The sequence below is a fragment of the Scomber japonicus genome, chromosome 4 (genome assembly GCF_027409825.1).
Source record: "Scomber japonicus isolate fScoJap1 chromosome 4, fScoJap1.pri, whole genome shotgun sequence".
Taxonomy (NCBI): Eukaryota; Metazoa; Chordata; class Actinopteri; order Scombriformes; family Scombridae; genus Scomber; species Scomber japonicus.
Window position 1 is genome coordinate 20,111,041 of NC_070581.1, and position 21,484 is coordinate 20,132,524.

A 21,484-nucleotide genomic window follows, 5' to 3' on the forward strand; every position below is an offset into this window, starting at 1 on the left:
AGACAACTTCCTGATGCAGACTATATTGTACAATCCATTACTCTATAATCTGATGTCTCATTTGCAAATTTTTATCAAGTTTCTTTATGATTGTTATAGTTACACAAATCAGTACACTTGAAATCAAAGAGGGATTGTCCTAGTGGATTTTATCAGCATTCACTGACTTGTGAGCAGGAAACAACCTGGTGTACCAACTTTTTCTGTGCATTCAATGTCTTCATAATATGAACTTTATTTAAATTCAAGAATCATGAGGCTGGCCATCATTTACAATGATATTGAGAATAATAAAATGATGATAAAATATATCTGTGAGTTAAAAGAGAACAATCAATTAAAGTGTATTTACAGTTAATGAAAGGTGCTTGATATAAAAACAAATCCATTTTAAAAAGTACAAACAGAAGTTAAGTTGTTGGTGATTTAGATAGATAGATTCAAAATGTCCAAGGGTTATCAATTTTTAGGGTGCTCTGCTCTAAGGGCTTGTACTGAAGGCTAGTCATTAGACCAAGTGTTATTAAGTCCAGAGGACCTATCAAGCATAGTTGTAATATAAGATGGTGGCTTCCCAATAAGGACCTTGTAGATAAATAAATACATCACGTCTCTTAGACAGAGAGGACCACCAAACTTTTTCATACAGAATATAATGTTGAGTACTATGAACATTACCAGTGATAAAACTGAGGGCAGACTGATCAGTATAAGTATCCAAGGGCTTAAGAGTAGAGGCAGAGACATGCCTGAAAATCACTTTACCATAATATAAAACAGCTTCAATAATCTTTTTCCTACAAGACAAAGGAAAGTTAATTCTATCTCTGTTGTTTTTTTAAAGACAACCTTTTTTTCTCATAGTTTGTTGTCAAGATTGTTTATATAAAATTTAAATGTGATTTTGTCATTTATCCATAAAGCAAGGTATTATATTCTGTAACTCTCAATAATGGACCTTTGTACAGTGGAAATATGAAAGGTTTTACTTTTGCTATTGTTATCTCTAGCTTTAGAGAATATCATAAACTTGATTTTATGAGAAGTTTAGGGTCATTAAGTGCATCTTGGAGAACATCAAAGGAATGGAGGGGAGTTACAGATTCTCCACAGCTAGTTGTCTGCAACACAATAGGACAATGATCACTAATTTTAAAACACCACTTGGAATGATATTGTCACTCCTGTTTGAAAATAAATGAGAGTAGATCTTAAAGGGTTCTTCCTAGTGGATCAATTACTCTATTGTGATAAATTGAGGCTAGAAGAAACCTGTTTTAAACAGTCAACCAATCAGTGTTAAAATTTCCCAGTACTATTACTTCCAAGTTAGTATACTGAGAGAGTAACCCTGCCAGATAATCAATAGAGCTATCATCAACTGAAGAAGGTATATAAATCCTAGTTACAACAATGGAATCATTAGATACACTATTTATGTTTACTGCATAAATGTATATGGATTATTTAGAGAGAATGGAGTAAACTTGATAAGGCATGTCAGAGAGGGACCAGAATTACAGGTAATAACAACAAAATGAAGGCTTGGAAGGGACACATTCAGTTATATAAGGGGGATCAGAGACTGGGCAATGATCATATCTGTTGTCATCCATTTTCAGATGTAGGTAATTGTCAGGCTAGCGATGCTATAGAATTAATACAGCCTGAAGTCAGTTGCTTTACCCCCAGTCTATTTGGATAAATACCATGCTTTTTGTACAGGTTGACCCTGGGCCAGAAAGTTTCTCATAGAACAAAATTCAGTGGTCATACAAAAATTGTGTAACCAGTAGGGGTGTGACAATACACTCAGCTCACGAGACGGGACACGATATTGGGTTCACGAGTAACACTATTTTTAAGAAAACTTCAATGAGGAAATATATGACTGGTCTTTTATTTGAAAGTGGAAAATAATGCAGGTGCATTTTGAAATGTTTTAACTAATCATCTTTTAATGAATGTCACTTCAGTTCTACTTTCTAAGTATGAATTATAATATGCAGTATGCAATATGCAAGCATTGTAAAAGGTTTCCTCATATAGATAGATATTTTATAGATGGAGGATTTTTGGAAATAACATAAACAAATAAATACCAAAATTATATACAATCACAAACACCAGAAAGTGAATTATAAATAACATATTGCTAATAAAAGACACAGATATAAAAGTAAATTCCACAAGTCCTGTATCACATAAATATACAAATAGAACAAAATATAAATTGTGTTTTAATTTTGTAGTGTGACTCATTTTACTTTTTGCATCATTAGACTACCACAGATTCCCTGCTCCTCCTACCTTAGGCTTTCAGTGTAGAGACCTGAGGTCAACCTACCCCTGCTCCTCTCCTCATCTCCTACTTCTGACTGTGAGGTCTTCTCAGCAGGTAGAAGCTGCAACTGAATATTGCTTCGCAAGACATCATTCACCTTTTGCAATCTCGCGAGATCTCGTCACACCCCTAGTAACCAGCAATCCAGACTAAAAAGGCAACTAAAACGTTCTGGATCCTTTCCTAAGGATGGGATGGTGCCAAACAGTTTTTCCAATGGCTCTCAATATTCACATACTTAAAGACTGAAGTTTGGTCGATTGTCTAGACATTACATCATTAGCTCTAATGTACTCCTGTGTGTGGACAGTGGGGTAAAGATCAAAGATGGCAGGAATGTATTATATAAAATACTTAACTCCAGACAATACAGTAGGTAATGGACACCAGAACGTTTGACAAACCTGATGATAGAGTCTCCGATCAAAAGGACCTGAGGTTGACCGTTGAGACATCCCCCATTGTAGATGATTAGGTCGCTGAGATGATTAACAGGAACTGTCACAGCATTAGCAGTAGTCGCAGGTTCCTCAGTGCTTACGTGAAATATTGTGACCATAGTAATCAGTTGCTTACTAGTGCGAAACACCTTGTAGTGATTCATTAGCTAAACCGAAAAAATCAAGTGTGTTTTGTACTTGGATCCCGTACACCAAACTTAATTACATAACAGTTCAGTGTTTCAATCTTGGCTTTGGAAAACTGCAAATAGTGTTCCAGTCAGGCCCTTTTAATATGATTCCAATAACAGCTGTGGTTTGAGCTCAAATTACAAATCATTACAAAGTAATTCTCAAATCCAGTGTTTAGTTATCAGTTTTTTATGGGTTTCTTATTTTATGATGTGACCAAACCTGGTAGCAACATACTGTATGTTACTGTTACTCTATTCTCAGGTTGAGAATGGCACAAGTGTGTGCATGAAACAAACTCTCCACTGATGTCCTCTCTTTTTTTTTTCTTTGATGTGCATTTGGCTCCGCTCTGCCTGGTCCTTCTCTCTATACTAAGAAAAGTGGTGGTGCAGTCATCCAGAACAGCAGTCCATGGATGCTCTAGTGCTGCAGGCAGATCATGGCTCACATCTGCTCAGGCAGCTGCAGAGAATGAGGGCCACTGAGGAGCTCACTGATGTGGTGCTGTTGTCTGAGGGGATTCCTTTTGCTTGCCACAAGGTGGTGCTGTCTGCATTCAGCCCATACTTCCAGGTAATGTAGCCATGCACAACACAGGTTTTTGAATGTGTGTTTTCCAGAGCTGATACTTACAATCATGTCAGCAAGCAAATATGTTGATGCTACGATAGATAATTGTTTCATGTTTTGATATTTCGGTAAATTTGTGTTTACAGGCCATGTTTACATGTGGCCTGAAAGAAACTCAGGGAGGAGAGGTAGCTCTCAGAGACACTCCTGCTCAGAGCCTGAGGCTGCTACTGGACTACATGTACCATGCTGAACTCCCCCTTTCCAATGACAATATTCAGGGAGTGGCTGCTGCTGCCTTCCTGCTCCATGTAGATGGAGCCTTCAGGTGGGAAAATAGACTGGGAAGCTGATCATTAGTATAATAAACATCAGCAGTACTTGTACTGTGTTAAAGGCAACATGGTTATATTAACCTTAACCTAACCTTAACCCTGTCACATCCTCTGTGAAATAAGTGTAGGACTTTTTTTCTTTGCTCCCATTGCCACCTTGTTGCTACTGCTTCAGGTTGTGTCAGAGCCACATGGAGGCCCGTATGGACCCCTCCAACTGTATCGGTCTGTACCACTGGGCCAGAGACTTGGGGGCCACTGGGCTGGCTGATTGTGCCTTTAGATACCTCTGCCAACACTTTGCACAGGTGGGATATTGCATATTACTAGTGTAAAATTCTCTCTTAAAGATAAACAAAAATATTCCTAATATTAAGATTTGTGAAAACAACTGTCTTATAACATGTCTAAAAATAAGCCCTGTAGGACCAACCTGCTTTAAAGGCTGAGAACAAATGATCTCTTTGGTGATTTTCTTTTTCACAGTTAAGCTATGTGATCATTTGCCAGCCTTCCCCACTCTCTGACTCTAGTTTTTCAGCTACTCACTACTGCCATTACTTAACTTTTTTATTACCATCATACACAAGTGTTGAGATGTTTTTGCTTTGGTATTTGCTTCCATCCTCCACATATTGTTTTTGGTTAACTATTTTTCTTGTTTAACTTCTCATTGTTGTTGCCCCCTCTCTTTATCTGGCTGTTTCCAGGTTTGTGAAGAAGAAGAAGTGCTGGAGCTGGATGCCCAAAGTCTTGCAGATCTACTTGGTTCAGATGACCTTAACATTTCACAGGAGCAGGTTGTACTGGAGCTGGTACTTCGTTGGGTGGAGAAGCGTAGGGGGGACTCACAGAGTGAAGCTCAGGCTGTGCAGTTACTCAAGCGTGTCCGGCTGGAACTTGTGGACCCTGGATTCCTCCGTAAAGCCAGGAGAAGAAACCCGGTGAGAAGTAAAGGGCCAAATAATAATAATTATGCTATAATAATGCTCCTAATCTACATCTATCAAGCGATTAGAAGATTGATAAATTATTATGCATTTAAATTCATCTTTCAGGTATTGCTGCGGGATGCGGAGTGCTTTGGGATGATTGATGCTGCTCTTCAGACATCAGGTCTCTGTGAGACATCAGCTCCGCCTCGGCCGGCCCTTCGTTATGGCATGGAGACCACTGACCTGCTGCTCTGCCTAGGAGGGGTGAATGAGGAGGGAGTGCCTGCCCGCCGTGGAGGACTTGCTGACCTCAGCTTTTGCTTTGCCCCCCATTGTAGAAGGACTTACTACATCGCGTCTCCACTGAAGGGCTCTGGGGGCATTGGCCAGATCACAGTAGGGGCTGTGACACGGGATAACAACATAGTGGTGGCCATAGAGGCAGAAGACCAACACAGGATCAAGAGGGTAGATTTATACAGGTGTGTGTGAGAAGGAAATTCTATTTTTTTTAATGCCACTACATTCAATGCTAGAGATGACCTGACTATTTATGTTCTAGGTATAATTCAGAGGAGAACAGCTGGGTGGAGCTGTGCTCAGCAGCATACAGGGACATGTACGCTTTAGGGGTGCTAGGTGACGGCCTCTACATGATAGGTGGTCAGATGAAAGTGCATAATCATTACATCATCACAGACAGTGTGGTGAGATGGTCGCTAAAAAGAGGAGGCAGCTGGCTCAGCTTCGCCCCTCTGCCGCTCCCTTTAGCCTGTCACTGTACCATCACCGTGAAGGAGTATCTCTACGTACTGGGTGGCTGGACACCACAGGTACAGAATAGTTCCCTCTTTCACTGTTTCCCCAAGGCTATAACATCTCATTTCTCACTCCCCATCCCATTTTCTCCCTATTTTTCTTCTCTCGTCACTTCCCTCAGCACCAACCAGATGAAGAACCAGACAAGCTGAGCAATCGGATATTTAAGTTTGACCCTGGTAAGGACAGGTGGACAGAATGTGACAGGATGAAGTACTCCAGGTACCGCTGTGGCACGGCTGTCCTCAATGGAGAAATCTACATACTAGGTCAGACAAAAAGACAGATTCCTAGTATACTCCTAAATACATTTGCTGTGTGAACCCAGCACGGTGATGTGTGTGTGTTCCTCAGGTGGTATAGGGTGCGATGGAGAAGACCGTGGACAATCACGTCGCTGCTTGAGCTCTGTAGAGATCTATAACCCAGACACAGACACCTGGAGGACAGGACCGACACTGCCTACGTCCCTACTCTCCCTCCGAACCAATGCCTCCAATACTGGAGTAGTGGAGGGAAAGCTGTACCTCTGTGGATACTACAAGGGAGCCGGTCAGTTAGTGAATACCTGTCAATGTTTTTTTTAAACAATTCATTAGTTTAACTTCATGCTGAAATGGCCTTTGCTGGCTGAAATGCTTCCTGTTGCACAAACACAAGGCCCACTTTGGGTCAGAATGCAAGCTAACTGACACTGCAGTGTCTCTGCAAATTCGATTTTGGTCAGCCATAACTTACATACTTTCTCTCATGACTGCAGGCCGTTATGAGATCATCACCAAGGAGATTTTAGAGTTGGACCCCGCAGACAATGTGTGGACGGTGGTGGAAAGGCGAGCAGCAATGCAAGACAGCTATGATGTCTGTCTGGTGGCTAACCTCAATCCTCGGGACCTCTTCACACCCTAATTAATCTCCTCCTGACTCTGAGTAACAACAATGCCTGGAACCAGCATGTGTGAGACGTGTCCACAGCTTTATCCAAACCCGGAACTCACATGTATCAACAGAAATATCTGTAAACATGAGAAATATGGATGTGTCTTTTGATGTTGGTTTCCTGAACAAAGCAACTGAGGTAGCAAACCAGTTTTTTTTAAAAAAAGTAACAATCAACAAGTCCCTTAAATCAACAGTTTTATCCAAAATGACCCATCTGACTTACTCTACAGTACTTATATGACCATTTCTTGATCTTACACCTTTGTAGTTAAGGTTTTGTAAAGTTTAGACAACCAAAATGACAAGAGGAGTTTGAAATGATCAACATTTGCTGTTTGGTCGGAGACAGGATGCGAACAGTGGTCTCTGGGGTCAAAGTCAGACACTTTTGCAGCACTATAACAATGTCACACTTCCTTTGCTTTTCATTCTTGACGGCAACAATCATTAATCACATGACCACAAGGTTGTCACCAAAGCTTATGTGGCGTTTTAAGCAATTGCGCAATTTTTTGGTGAGGATAGTCTTGTAATTAGAGTAAAACTTACAAGACAACGGACTTTTAAAGAGTTATTAAGCTGTTTCTAATTATTGGTGTTAATAAACAATTGAAATGCTTTATGGGTAGGTGACTACACAGTATAATAGTTAAAACACATTTTGGGTTTCAAAGTTGTGTTAGCCCATGGAAAAAAATAATTTTAATTTACTTGCTTTTTCCCTGCAAGAATCAGTATTTGGACTCTTTTGATCATCCTCTGAAGGAAGGATATACAGTATAATAACTAACTTTTTTTTTACTGAAGACATGATTGTTTGTTGCAAAATGAATATCCTCATAAGAAATCAAGCCTGCAGTTGTGAAACTTTACCGTTATAGCAGCCATGAAAAATGATTTATTTATTTAGTACTATATCCTCTTGTTCCTTGTCTTTACAGGGTAATAAATATATACCTGTTAAATTGCCTTTTCACAGATGAGAATCCTTTTATGTTTCTTGGTTATTTATATGTAAATTTGGAATAAAACTAATGGCTTTCCATTACCATTACTTCTTCTCTCTGACTTCAAAGCTTTTACTTCCACCCAACTTCTTGTCCAAGATTTATTTTCTCAGCGTTCACGGGATGGCAGAGCATCAACAAACATATCTGATTGAAGTGGCGGATTTAGGTTGAGTGTCTGACCCGCATGACATTCCAGACATGCCTTCTTTCCCTCTTTCCTGCTGTGAAGTCGGTCAAATCTCAGCCTTTGGAAAACCCAAAATGAGTGTGACGCGCCTGGATGTTGCTATGACAGCTGGTTTTGGAATAAGCATGCTCCACCCATCGGTCCGGACCATGTGGTTCCCACTGCTCCTGTTGCTGAGAGAGAGAGAGAGAGAGAGAGAGAGAGAGGAAAATGTAGCTGCAGCTGAGATGCATCGGATGGATTCCTTATGTTTGTTCATTTTAAGCCATTAAACTAGTTTGTTAAAGCTCTATATGGGTAACTTCTGGCGCACAAAGAAACACCTCAGCTGTTTTTGTTTAGAGCTTAAAGTCATTTGGGGATCTGGTACCACTGGAGGCTGCTCCTGACAGGTGCCCAGAGAGGATGGGCAGACGTGAGGCGGACAGTAGAGGCGCAATGAACACCAGCGACCGCTCCGATCTCGGTTGTCTACAGGACTCAGTGTCCGAGCGCTCTCCGAGGCTCCATAGCCGCCGTCCCTGCAGCGCGGACAACCGGCTGGGAGACCCAGACATAGAGGCGGAGAGCCGGGCACCGACTGCCAAAGCGCCGCCGATGGAAGTGAAGAAGCACCAGCACAAACACAACTTGAAACACCGTTATGAGGTGATGGAGACTTTGGGTAAAGGCACCTACGGCAAAGTGAAGAGGGCAGTGGAGAGAGCAAGCCTGAAGACAGTGAGTGTTGAACATGAAGTGTGTCACAGATGTTTTTAATCTTTATTTACCCTGTACAATAATATGTTTCTGTTACTGATGGGTAAATGTAGCTTACAGTATGTACATATTACTAAAACATATATTTGAACCTTTTCAGCTAACAATACACAAAAGGGTTTACAGAAATGTCTCTATTCAGCCCCAGCTTCTTCTCAGGAGGCCTTCAGCAGTCTCCCTATGTGTGCACGCCCCATGAATTATTCATGTTGTGCTATATATATTTGTAATGTACAGAGACGTTGTTGGGACAAAACGCCAATAGAGTATTCCCATAAAGTAAAATAACATTATAGTATGAAGACTTTTGGATGAAGGTTTAGAGTTTGGCACATATGGTTATGATTAAGGTTATGTAAGGCTCCAGAAAATAAAAACAAGTCAATGTAATGACCTCTGAAGCATGGAAACTTGAGTGTGTGTGTGTGTGTGTGTGTGTTTGTGTGCGTGCCTGTGTGATTAAGTGGGTGGTAGTGGTGGTGGTGGTGGGTATGTCTGAAGTCATTTTCACTGACACAAACCAGACTTAAGGCCAGTCCTCCAATTGGGGACAAAAGTTATGTCCCCAATTGGTAACTTTGGGCAACTTGTGGTGATGGTTAGGGTAAGTCTCCAAAAAAATCAATCTAAGTCCCTGTAAATACCCCAAAAATGACTTAAAATTACCATTACCCGTGTGTGTGTGTGTGTGTGTGTGTGTGTGTGTGTGTGTGTGTGTGTGTGTGTGTGTGTGTGTGTGTGTGTGCGTGAGTGCACACACTAAGGTATTTGTTGCTGTGCCGAGAATGTTGCCTACTGGTTATTGAATTGATTGATCGTTTGACTGTATTATTCACCTCAGTTGAAATTTGCCTTTGGCTACACTACATTCATATAGCACAACACAACATTAAAAACATATAAAATATGCAACATTAATATTGATTTGGAGGTAGAGTTATGCTCTTGGATTGTGTGTGTGTGTGTGTGTGTGTGTGTGTGTGTGTGGTGAGCTCATCGCTAGATGCTGAACCCAGTCCTTGTTTCCTGTGCTGCCAGGCTGAGATGCCTTTGGTCTGACTCACTCAGCACTTGAACAAGGGGATAAAATTACTACAATAGGTCTCTCCTCCAACAGGAGTCTGACCCTCTTTACCAGAACACAAAAACGCACGCAGGCAAGCAGACGTACATAAAGTAGTAATATAATATGCTTCTGTTTAACTTAACTTAACATTCAGAATATCCAGGTTAAAAACAGAATGTGGTGCCAGATTACTTTGAATAATCGCAGGGTTTATGTCTACAGTCAGACCTTAATCCATCTGATCTGAGCACAGAGACAATGACCTCGTCAGCCCTAAATTCCCCCAGTGTTTTTTTGTAAACAAACACTCTGTAATAGGGATAATCTTTTTCACAATGGGATTGGTAAAGTGAGAGTGGCACAATTCCTCTGGGTACGTTCCCCTTCCCCAGAGACCTGCATCTTTGAGAAAGAAAGGCCCGAGAAAGGGATTGAAAAACAGAAGACTGGTAGGAGATTGATGGTAGAGTATACAGACAGGGGATCAGCTATGCTCTGTGTGAGTGTTTGTGCAGGGTGAGTGGGTTTGGTAGGGCAAGGGAAAATGCTGAATTCCTTGAGCCAGTAGCAAACACATACCAAGGATTCTTTGAAACAAAACGGACATTATTTTTGGAAACGACCAGGGGGCTGTTGTTTGAGTGCGGGGAGGATGCAAAGGAGGAGGTAGTTTTAGAGCAAAGAAAAGGAGGAAAAAGAAGAGGAGGGTAACAGTGGTCTGAGATTAAAGAGTCGGTTTGAGACTGTTTCTGAAAAATGTCTGTCTGTTCTGCATTCCTGCAAGAAGGGAACATGACTAATGTACAGGGTGAAATGGAAGGAATGGATGGTCTATACTGGATCTTGAGTATGCAGCATCACTAATCTGTACTAGGTCACTTACACTGACTCTGACTGAACTCTTAATCTGTATTACCTATCCATAGGGCTGAATAATAGTCAGATGTGTATTTGAAAAGAAAAAGTGCTTTTTTTCAAGACCAAAATACTTTCAGTGAGCAGACATTGCATTTTTTCACTCACCAACAATCCTTTTTTTTGGCAGTTTCTCTCATCTTCTTAGATACAAAAACCAGATGCTTTTTTGGGATGTTGTATGCTGCAAAATATGAATCAGTTTGTTGTGTCATTCATCAGATATACTAGTTCTCTATCAAGCAGTTAAATAATTTCTGTTGTGCATAGGCACACTTGGATTTTGATGCTGAAACAATTTATTATCCAGCCCTACTTCTTTGAGATTATGGATTAATCTGTTTATTATTCTCTTGATTAATCGATTAATGTTTTGGTCTGGCTTTGTGCCGACCAACAGTCCACAAAACAAACATATTAAGTCGATTCCCACAGAAAAGTAAATAAACTACAAGATATTTACAATTATGAAGCTGGAATCACAGAAGTTTCACACCAAGTTTAGTTTTTTTTTTAAAAAAAGTAATGTTGTGTCTGTGAGGTCAAGAGTTGATTTGGAAAGGATCCTGTATAATCCTGCTGCTAAATCCTTCACAGATACACCAGGGATCTTTAGAAATGTTCAGGCTCTTGGGATGTGTGTGTGTGTGTATACATGCAAGTATGTGTGTGCGCATGAAGTTGTCTGTGGGAATAATGGACAGGAAGTGAGTGATCGGTAGAAGAAGTAGAAGAAGTAGAAGAAGGAGAGCAGGAGTAGAAAGATAATGATTCACTTTGTCTGTTTTATGTCTCCTTATACAATACACATCTGTATTTGACTGTACCGTTACAACATATGAGGTATGTTCCTCAAGTATCCACATTCTCCGATATTGTAAAAGAATATCTGAGAACATCTGCATGAGAAAACACACAAAACTGCTTCTGTTTCCTACTTGCATCCAGTTTCAGCATTTTCAGCCAATACCTCACACGCATCACATTGTTTGGATGAACAATGACACATTGTTCGGGCAGAAGGATACTTTAGAGGTCATACTGAGACATGACGCATATGTTGCACATTTGCATACTCAATGATGAGATCACACACTAACCCACACTTCCTCCTCAAACACATGCCCTTTTAAAAAGGCTCCTGGTGCCCTGAATGCTGGACAATGCCTAGAGTGTGTCCATTGTCTCTTTGCTGTGCTGATCAGGTGTTAATGCCAAGAATAGTGGTAAAGTCATGCCTTAGAGGGACAGTAAAGCATAAGCCTTTTTGCCCCAGAAGCCCTGGGCGAGTCTACAGATTTTGACATACAGCATTACTATTTTATCTGTTCCTGCTGTTTTCTGCCTCCTATGTCCTCCTTCCTCATCCCTGCAGTGTAGTTCATATTCTCCCCTTCCCTTCCCCACATTGCCTGCCCAGCCAGCAGGTATTTGGGTCAGAAAACTGTCACGAGCATGCAAGCGTACACATGTTAAAAGCTCCCCAAGCTTGGATATGCGCCATTCAGCTGACAACCACTGAATATGAGTGGGTTACTCTCTGACCCAGTACTTCTGGTCTGACAGAGATGCTACTGCAGTCTGGATGTTCTGGTGATGTAAAAGAAAACTTTCACTTGAACATAATATATAAACTGGAAAAAGCTGTATACTCCCTTTCAATGAATAGTGTCACATCAGTTACAGCTCAGGTCAATCCGGTAGAGTGAGTGACTGGAGTGTGTTTGTCTTGTGTTACATAACTATTGCGGTTGATGGAGCATGTGAATTGTGTCTTCCAGTGTCTCGTAGATGTTTTTTTCCGGCAGCTGAGAATGCCGGAGCTGTGCCCCAGGGAAGAGGCCTGCTTGCCCATTGGGACACTTTAGGCCGTTGACGGAGTTATACAGGGGTGTGATCAGTGCTATGTTAGGATGTCAACACCATAAAGTTGTTCTGTAGCTTACCCAACTCCTTATGACACATCCCCCCTCTTTTGTGGTCCATTATATGGTGGCCCTGAAGGGCAAACGACAACGGCAACAAGAAAAACACAACGGAATTAACTAACGGAACCTGCTATGATAAGGATCATTGCTGATTGGACGAAAGCACATCTGTCTTTTTAACAGAAGGGAAAGGCTGCTTTATGCCTCATATACGCCCCACATCAGTATTCCCATTCACGGCGTGCCCTTGTTTGGATGTTAACGTGTTAGATGAAGAAACTGTAATACTGAGAGGAGCTTTCTGTGCAGACTGCTAGGTCCCAAAGTTCAGCAATGATCCTTGTCATAGCAGGTTCCGTTAGGAGTTAATGTCGTTGCGTTTTTCTTTTCGTCGTTGTCGTTTGACCTTCAGGGCCACCGTTTTCGTTTATTGTATTTCGAAACACAACGCCCTGATGTCTGTGTATTTGCCCTGTTCTGTCTTGTCCTTTTATGGCTGTGTTTTGGTGACAGTTAAGGGGTTTAGTGGCTCATGTTGGGGTGTCTGATTTTCTGCATGGGTGTGTTTGATGGTTAGGGGTTACATCGGGGTACAGTGAGTGCCTGGGATTAAAGAAGCAGAGTGTCAACAGTGCAGCTGTCAACCTTCTGCCTCTGAGCGTGCTCAGATCACAGGAGACTTGCTCTCACCATCCAGCCTTTAAAACCACATAATCACTTCTAATACCCAGAGATTTTATTTGTGTGTGTGTGCATGCATGTGAGTGTAACTGTATCAACAGTACATATGTATACAGTATATGTCTTTGTTTCTATGCATGTACAGTACTATGCATCTATCACTCTTTCAAATGATTGGAGTTGTTATGTTGGAAGTCAAGAGGAAAACTAGTTGATTGGTGGGTTTGCAGAGGAATCTATGCTGCTGGCACCAGATGTGTTGTGAAACTGGACAACAACAACAACAGCAAAGGTTGTACATAGTATCACCAGGGTAACAACAGTCCCTCGATGACCTATCGCTGTGGAAGATAGGCTCTATAGAAACATGTGTTTTGTTTAGCAATTATCCTTTTTGACAATGTTAAACATCCACACTTGATCACCAGAGTGATCAAAATATGTGTGATTTGATTCTGTGTAGACTCAATAATGTTTTTTCTTTTTCAGGTGGCGATCAAGTCCATCCGTAAGGAGCGCATTACTGACGACCTGGATAGAATTCACATCCAGAGAGAGATTGAGATCACCTCCTCACTCAGGCACTCTAACATCATACGCTTTCATGAGGGTGAGACTGCAAGCACACACACACACACACTTACTAAATACTGTGGTGAATTATTATTTAAGTGTCATCATAGAGTTATAGAGACTCTAAATGTTGCACAGAAAGTGACATGAAATAGAAGTGTTGTGAATTTGATTTATTAGCAGTGACATACAGTACAGATAAAGAGTTGCTGTTGAATCAAAGTGGGTGTCATACTCCTTTAATATATTGGTCACATCGCCCTGACACACACAGCAGTGTTCACAGGAGTGCTGTGCAACAATGCCAATAAAGGTTAACAATACAGATTTTTTTTCTATCAACAAATCCCATTTGAATATCAAAACCTACAATGCATTGATCCTGCTAACAAATATTTCCTGTGTAGCAAAGCTTAACTTAGCTTCCTCCTCTTTGCCATTGTGGCTTTGTTGGTCTTTTTATTAAAGTTGTTGAAATATACAAAAAAATTGAGTACAGTAACTCCAGCCTTGTGCTTTAAAAGTCTGTAATATTAATATTAATATGTATATCAACAAGGGACCAGCAATCATCCATATTTAATTAAATTATAGATGGCAGTTTACCTGTGGGTCACTTTCACTTCATGAAACCCTTAATAATGAAAGACAGTATGCATAATTACTGGTTTCTTCTCAGTTTATATAGAGTCATGTGAAAGTAGAAGTGAGATTTGGGTAGTGATTTGAAAAATCTGAGAATATCTGAGTACACAACATGAAACTGAAAATTCTAGCCATAGCAAACCAAACGAAAATAATACCAATTTACAGACTCATATAGAGGACACATACATTGATCCAGACATATCAAGCTTCCAGGCTCTTAATTATTCATGGTCCTTTTAGCTTTACTTCCACACAAGCAGTATAGCCTGTGAAACTCAATAACATGCAAATAACGTCAATGTGTCCTGTGTCTTGTGCAGTGTTCGAGAGCCGGGATAAGATCGTGATAGTGATGGAGTATGCTAGCAGAGGAGAGTTGTACGATTACATCCAGGAAAAGAGAAGACTGCCAGAAACAGAAGCCAGAAGCATCTTTAGACAAATCACATCGGCTGTCCACTACTGCCACAAGGTACACACACACACACACACACACATATATACACACACACACACACTTTCTACAAATGCACCTCCACTGGAATCCAGTATGAATAATGAACCACATGTAGGCACGTGCTGAATTGCATGCAGCAGTATTCAACTGTGCACAAGCAAATTCAGTATCACTAAATCCACTAAATCCTAATCCTGCAGAAAAAGTTGACTCGAGTTTTCAGATCTCTCTGGGTTAAGAGCGCATTAAGCCTTGATTGTTTTTTACCGTCACACTCACACACTGACACATTTCACAAACATGAGCTTCCATCCTCCTTCCACATAACTGTAAGCCCTGGTGAAGGAACAGACTCTACTTTGTTTCCTTGTTTTTATTGTTGTATATGTAAAATCAACCCCATGTGCCAGAAAACAGGAATTATTAAGGAAAAGTCAAAGTCAAATCCTATTAAGAAAGAAGAAGTGCATTACAGTAGGAGCAAGGATCCTTGCTCACAGTCAGCTGAGTTGGATACAACAGAAATGTTTTTGTTTCATATAATTCTTATTTTAGCAGTTTGGTTCCTTTGTGAATTCCTAACATTAAACACAGAGATTATCATTCAGCTCCCATAGCTTTGAAGTATGCAGGAGGTGGATTTTGTGCTCATCATGCCCTCAAATATTGTCCCAAAATAGACATGCGTGTTCCGGCATGAATGAATTATTGAATATGCCTCTGAGATATGCAGGGCACATGGAGAGATTATTGAGACAAAGAGAAAAATGAAAATAATTCATTTCACTGCTTTTTTGTTGTTGCTATAATCCATATCATAATAGCTATAACGATAATCTGGTTAACCATATATATTTTTCTTCCGTCTTCTTGGCTTTCCCTTTGTCTCTGCCTTGCACAAACACACACAGGCTTACATACTGAACATACTGTGCATAAAGCAATGTCTAAGGTCATGGGTCATTTCCTCCACTTAAGTGCTTGAAAAGGATGTAATTAACCAAAGAGAGGAGGTCATTCTGCCTCATTAGCCTGTGGCTTTAAGAGAAACTGACAGCAACGTCTAATGTTCCCCTGTGTCACACGGCTTCCTGGGTGGCCACAGTTATCTATAGTGACATTGTCTCCTCTTATGAGGTACTACCGACTCAATAACAGAGAAACACTTGATGAAATGGTGATTCTGCTACAGCCTTTTCCTCCAAGTGAACCTCCAATGTACTACGCCTCTTTTGTCACTGTGCTCCACAGCTGTCTACACTCTGTGGCCTCTCATTGGCGCTCAGGTGCTTAATGCCATCGGAGGATCAAATCGCATCTCATCAGATGAATTAACTTAAACAAAGCACTTCCTCATGCCTGGCGACGATTAAACAGACTGAGGGCCTTTCTCAAGGCTCAGTGTTACGTTCGACACATGGCCCCACAACACGAGGCCCAAGTGGAATGTTAATGGTTATAAAATAATAAACGCCCCATGAACCACAGGCTGAGTTTATATTGTAAACTTTAGATCTTCCAGACTTGACTTAAGTTTGCATGCAGCGAAAAAAACATCTGGCTGTAGACTGGAAGGAAGAGAAAGGCACAACCTCATGTGTCTCTGCTCTCTTGCAGAATGGTGTTGTACATCGAGACCTCAAGTTGGAGAACATCTTATTAGATCAAGATCTGAATGTAAAGGTAAGCATGCTGAAACATACTGTACACAATCTGTCATTTATATCACTTTTTTTAAAGAAGCACAATCATGCATGTTTTGGAAAAATAAATGGCGAGTTCCCCTCCACAAACCACATATTTATCCCTTGATAAAAATAAATAGACAAGTTCTCTTCAAAGGGATTGTTGATGAGAGTGAAATACACCATAATGAATCATCTGAAGCCCCCTGATTGTACTTTTGTTTTGGAACATAAAGGCATATGTCTTTATGACACACTGGCTGTAAGATTTTAGGAAGCAGTCGAGTGTTAGTGCAGCTGGTAATGGATTATTCCAGCTCTAAAATAAAGTGCAGATTCAGAACATACATTGGAGCACTTTCAGGCCACAGTAACTTTAATCGGTTGTTAAGCCATGCACACTGAACCAGCACAAACATAGTACCAGGTCTTATAAAAGTAGCAAGGGGTCATTTTTTGCCTTATTTGGATATTCCTCTCCTTATATGGGAGCTGCGCACAGCCAAGGGGAATGCAGGGAATTCAGTGGCAATCGCGCCAATCGAAGGGTTTTAGTATAAGTATGTTCTGTCTGTCCGTCGAAAGAAAACACAATGTGCAGACTTCTCAGCAGCTCTTCATTCATTGCAAACCACAATAGCATTTAACAGCATCCTGTGCAGGAAATGATCTACTCTCTGTATAATGCATGTGTGCATCAGGCTGCGCACAACATTTGAGCATTTACCAATGAACTGTTTCAGTACAGCATGTACAGAGAGCGGCTTCTCACAACAGTCCATGTAATTCCGGGGCACATGTAAAGGAGCCGTTTGTATGTTTAGAGAAAAGAGTAAGCGATGTACAGCGATGAACCTCACACAGATGTGTATTTATACTGTAGGACTCTCTCTCTCTCACACACAGCTCATGTTCAGTCATGATTATTTTAACTATGTATAATATCATCTGTGAGCTGACTCGCATACAGTGTCATCTTCCGTCTGTGAGGTCTCTGTTTCCCTGCACCTCTGTCCTACGGAAATAAAGCTGTCATGTTGAGTATTGTAACACCCGCGGGGCTGATAGTGTTGTGGTGTGCATGTTAATAATCTCTTCAGATAGAGAGGAGCCTCAGTATGTCTGCGCATGGCCCTCACAGCCTCGAGTGAGTGATTGTTCCATTACGTGAGTGTAAGCAGCCTGATGTTTTTGGCTCTCTCCTCTTTCCTCACTCACACTTACTTTGGCAACAGCTCAGCATACCTATTATTGGCTCCTTTAAAAGGAATTGCTTTGAGTTATTGTGTTTTTGCCACATGGGTAAAAGTTTGCAGTCATACTCACTGAAAAGGAATCTGGGTTGCTTGAGGATGAGTGTGAGTGAGTGAGCTTTATGAAGGGTTCAGTGTTAACTGATATGTCCATAAGTCTGGACTGAGATCTAAGTACTGAGTGTGACAGCTGTTAGATAGTTATGTCATCTATGACTTGGACTTGCTGTCACATAAACACTTTTGTCCGCTGGAAACAAAAATATGAATACACAGGCACTATCTCAAAAGCATCAAAGAGCACAAATTACAATTAATTTATGTCCTCTCGTTTTCTTGCACCACAGCTGGCAGACTTTGGGCTTTCCAATCATTTCCAGAGGGGCAGTCTGCTGCAGACATACTGTGGAAGTCCGCTCTACGCTGCTCCAGAGATAGTGAAAGGCTTGCCATACCAGGGGCCAGAGGTGGGTCAACACAACATGTTCTGGTTTTCTGGTTTCCTCTTGGCCAACATTTAGCATTAGGTTGCATCATTGTTTGTTGATTGTACTGAATCACTCTTGATTCAATACATATGGTGCTGAGATGATATCACTTGTTACTTGTCACCACATGTGGTTTTGTTTTTGTGTTTAAAGAAATAGTATCAGATTTTTTTAGCCACTTGCAAAAAGCTGTAAACACAACATTGACATATTATCACTTTGTAAAGTTGAACTTTAACACACACATGATGAACTGTTACCAATGGTTGCTTGTTTACACATCCAACAGACACAAAGCAACATTAGCATTGGTTTTGAGTCATGTTTCTGGCCACCCAACATAATGTATGTCACTGAAAAAGTCCAATATTCACTCCTGTTTAAGATCTGTTTTGGAAAGATCTTGCCCTTCAGCCTCTAACTACTGCACAATATTCACAGCTAGCTGCTACAACTTAATAAGAATCACAAGATTGTGCTACAACTGTAAAGTTGTGTGCTGTAAAACCAAAAAATTATGGTAAAACTCTCTGTAAATCTGAGTGAAAATGCAGGTGATAATGCTCTGTAGATTCAGCACTACAGATGGCACCTTTTGTGTTACACAGTTGTTTGATCCATTTTTAAATAAATTATTTTTTATTGCAACTATGTATTCTGCAGTGAAACAACAATATAAGTCAAGCATAACTACATTTTTAAAAACTCAAATATTAGATTATATAGAGTTGAATGCTGATAATAGAAAATCTAAATTCTCTCCTTAAATTTTTCACATTGAAAATGATACAAAATCATATCCAACCTCATTGTATTAACTTGAGTCCTGAATTTTATGAGACGTGTGTATGGGATGTTCTTCAATATCTGTGTTTTTGTGTGCTAGGTGGACTGCTGGGCACTGGGGGTGTTACTGTATGCCCTGGTGTACTGCAGCATGCCATTTGACGGAGCCAGTCACACATTGCTCACAGAGCAGATTAGCCAAGGTTGCTATCGCAGACCCAACCCCCCATCAGGTACACGGTTACATTGCATGTCTCTGTCTATTAATGTTATGTATCAATGTTTGCTTTGTGTGTTGTTGTTATTAGTATCCTTTTATACACAATGCTTTTCATTTGTTCCATGTCTATAAATAACTTCTGACTCTGTTCCCTCCAGACGCCTGTGCTCTTATCGACTGGTTGTTGACAGTGCGTGTGGATGAGAGGGCCACCATAGAGGACGTGGCCAATCACTGGTGGGTGAACTGGGGTTACGAGGAGAGTGTGTGCGACTGTCCTTCATCTCCACACCAAGACTGCCCCTCCCCACTGTTGGCTCGCTACATTGACTGGCAGAATCAAGTTGCCGCTGCCAGCAGTATGACAATTGACCCAGGGTGCCTATCCTCTGAGTCGTCCCATCCATCTCCCCACCCCTTTTACTTCAGCTTACCTCTGAAGGGCGATCGTGGAGGAGGAGGAGGGGCGGGAAGGGTACGTGGAGGACTATCAAGCCTCAGGAAATCACGCAAGGAGAACGCAATTCCCCAGACCGCACTCGGAGCGTGTGGTGGTGTTTGTGCAACAGCGGCCTCCACCGCTACGGCTTCAGCCACTTCCACCATTGAAAGGAAGAAACCCAAGGGTATTCTGAAACCCCAGAGGAGTTTTGACTCAGTCTTTCACAACCCTCCAAAGGAAAACTCCCCCTCCCAACCATGTAATGCTGCTCCCCAGCCTTATCGAACACACACACTTGCCCACACCCATGCTGAAGTCCTGTCCTCCAGCCTGCCACCCCCCTCTACATTCAGTCAGCCCTCTTCTAAAATGCCCAAGAAAGGGATACTTAAAAACTTGTATGGAGGGGAGTCAGTTTATGGTTCCTCCTCAGAAAAAAGAGGCTCTGGATCAGGAGTTAAAGAAAGTAGTGCAGGTGATTTGTGCTCCCATAAACAGTACAGTTGTCTCCCAGCAGCAGAACACAGCCCAACCATGCGTACAGAGGCAGTAAGAAGAAGGAAGGGTATTCTAAAACGTAACGGCAAGTTCTCACGTAGTCTGGACCTTCCTGATGACCGCCACTCATCTCCACCTTCGGCCACCACACTGTTCCCCGAGGCTCTGCAGCAGCTCCTTCAGGCCCCAGGGGGCACAGAGGGCCACCACAGCCGTCCCTCCAGCATTGTGAGCGAGGACAGCCTCTTTTCCTCCGATTCCTTTGATCTACTGGACCTCAGCGCCCAATCACGTCGCAGGATTTTCTCCCGGCGAATGCAGCACAGCGCATGCAGCTCAGAGGAGGACCTGGAGGCAAACAAGGCCAATGAAGAAGAAGAAAGGCTGAAGGAAATGCTAACATAAGAGACGTCAGCCATTTAATGTTGGTTTTTCCGGTTCACTTTTCTGTGATAATCAGCACCTGCTATCTTGAAAAGTTATTAGAGTCTGGAAAGGTTGCATCTCAGAGTACATGAATTCCAACTGAGCATTGTACTGTCAATGCAAAGCACAATTTCTGGGCATTTTGTCTGTGTTGAATGATGACTTAAATTGTACACACTAACAATTCAACTGTATTCTGGATGCAGGGCAGTGTGTCATGACACTAAGTGATACCAAAAGGGGATCCGGTATCTACAATTTAATTAACTCACTCCGACCTCACCTGCACAACAGATCTTACAGCAGATTTCTGTACAGATGAGCCTTGAAAATTTGAGACAACTGTTATCTGGTTAATCTACCAGCTGTACTGACATGCACTGCAGATTTTTGATAGACTTCTGACAGACTTGAGAAGTATACTCAAGTGCCATCATGAATATGTGAATCCACACGAGTGTGTCGATAGTGACAAAGTGACAAGATATATAAACAGCTCTAATGTGAAGATGAATTCTGTCAAACCTAATTGTTGTAATATTGCACCATATGTCATTGAGTACTGTGCACAATTTGCATCTTTGCACCAACAGGCACAGTGTGAATAGCAGATGGATCACATAGCTTTTTACCATGGCACCACCAATGCTGCTGTGGACATTTAAATATGTGATGTATGCAGTAGATGTATGCAATTTTCAATGGGTCATTTTCATACTGTGAGAAAAAGGATTGTGTTCATTTTGTTCAAGCATTTCATACTTACTTTTTTGGGGAAAAAATGAATAAATTATATAAATGTGAATACTTTCTATTTGTTTTTTTTCTGGTGAGAGACAACAAAATCAGCAGCAGATAAGAGGTTAAATGATAATGATAATA

At 41.2% G+C, this 21,484-nt stretch overlaps 2 protein-coding genes across 2 annotated transcripts; both read left to right on the top strand.

Annotated features, from left to right (window-relative positions):
* The first annotated feature begins 3,376 nt into the window (after positions 1 to 3,376).
* Positions 3,377 to 6,623, top strand: LOC128357361 (kelch repeat and BTB domain-containing protein 12-like). The gene is made up of 9 exons (XM_053317693.1): positions 3,377 to 3,552; positions 3,696 to 3,877; positions 4,060 to 4,192; positions 4,595 to 4,828; positions 4,943 to 5,301; positions 5,382 to 5,652; positions 5,760 to 5,907; positions 5,993 to 6,190; positions 6,399 to 6,623. The coding sequence occupies exons 1-9, from the start codon at positions 3,391 to 3,393 to the stop codon at positions 6,545 to 6,547; spliced, it is 1,836 nt and encodes a 611-aa protein (XP_053173668.1). The 5' UTR covers positions 3,377 to 3,390; the 3' UTR covers positions 6,548 to 6,623.
* Positions 6,624 to 8,161: 1,538 nt separating this feature from the next.
* LOC128357360 (NUAK family SNF1-like kinase 1) lies at positions 8,162 to 20,581 on the top strand. The gene is made up of 7 exons (XM_053317692.1): positions 8,162 to 8,497; positions 13,616 to 13,736; positions 14,668 to 14,819; positions 16,422 to 16,487; positions 18,090 to 18,209; positions 19,117 to 19,249; positions 19,395 to 20,581. The coding sequence occupies exons 1-7, from the start codon at positions 8,183 to 8,185 to the stop codon at positions 20,579 to 20,581; spliced, it is 2,094 nt and encodes a 697-aa protein (XP_053173667.1). The 5' UTR covers positions 8,162 to 8,182.
* Positions 20,582 to 21,484: the final 903 nt, after the last annotated feature.

Coding starts and splice junctions, on each gene's coding strand:
- LOC128357361 (XM_053317693.1), top strand. CDS start 3,391: ATGGATGCTCTAGTGCTGCAGGCAGATCATGGCTCACATCTGCTCAGG. Junction 3,878..4,059: donor CATGTAGATGGAGCCTTCAG/GTGGGAAAATAG, acceptor CTACTGCTTCAG/GTTGTGTCAGAGCCACATGG. Junction 4,829..4,942: donor AAGCCAGGAGAAGAAACCCG/GTGAGAAGTAAA, acceptor TTCATCTTTCAG/GTATTGCTGCGGGATGCGGA.
- LOC128357360 (XM_053317692.1), top strand. CDS start 8,183: ATGGGCAGACGTGAGGCGGACAGTAGAGGCGCAATGAACACCAGCGAC. Junction 14,820..16,421: donor CTGTCCACTACTGCCACAAG/GTACACACACAC, acceptor GCTCTCTTGCAG/AATGGTGTTGTACATCGAGA. Junction 16,488..18,089: donor ATCAAGATCTGAATGTAAAG/GTAAGCATGCTG, acceptor CTTGCACCACAG/CTGGCAGACTTTGGGCTTTC.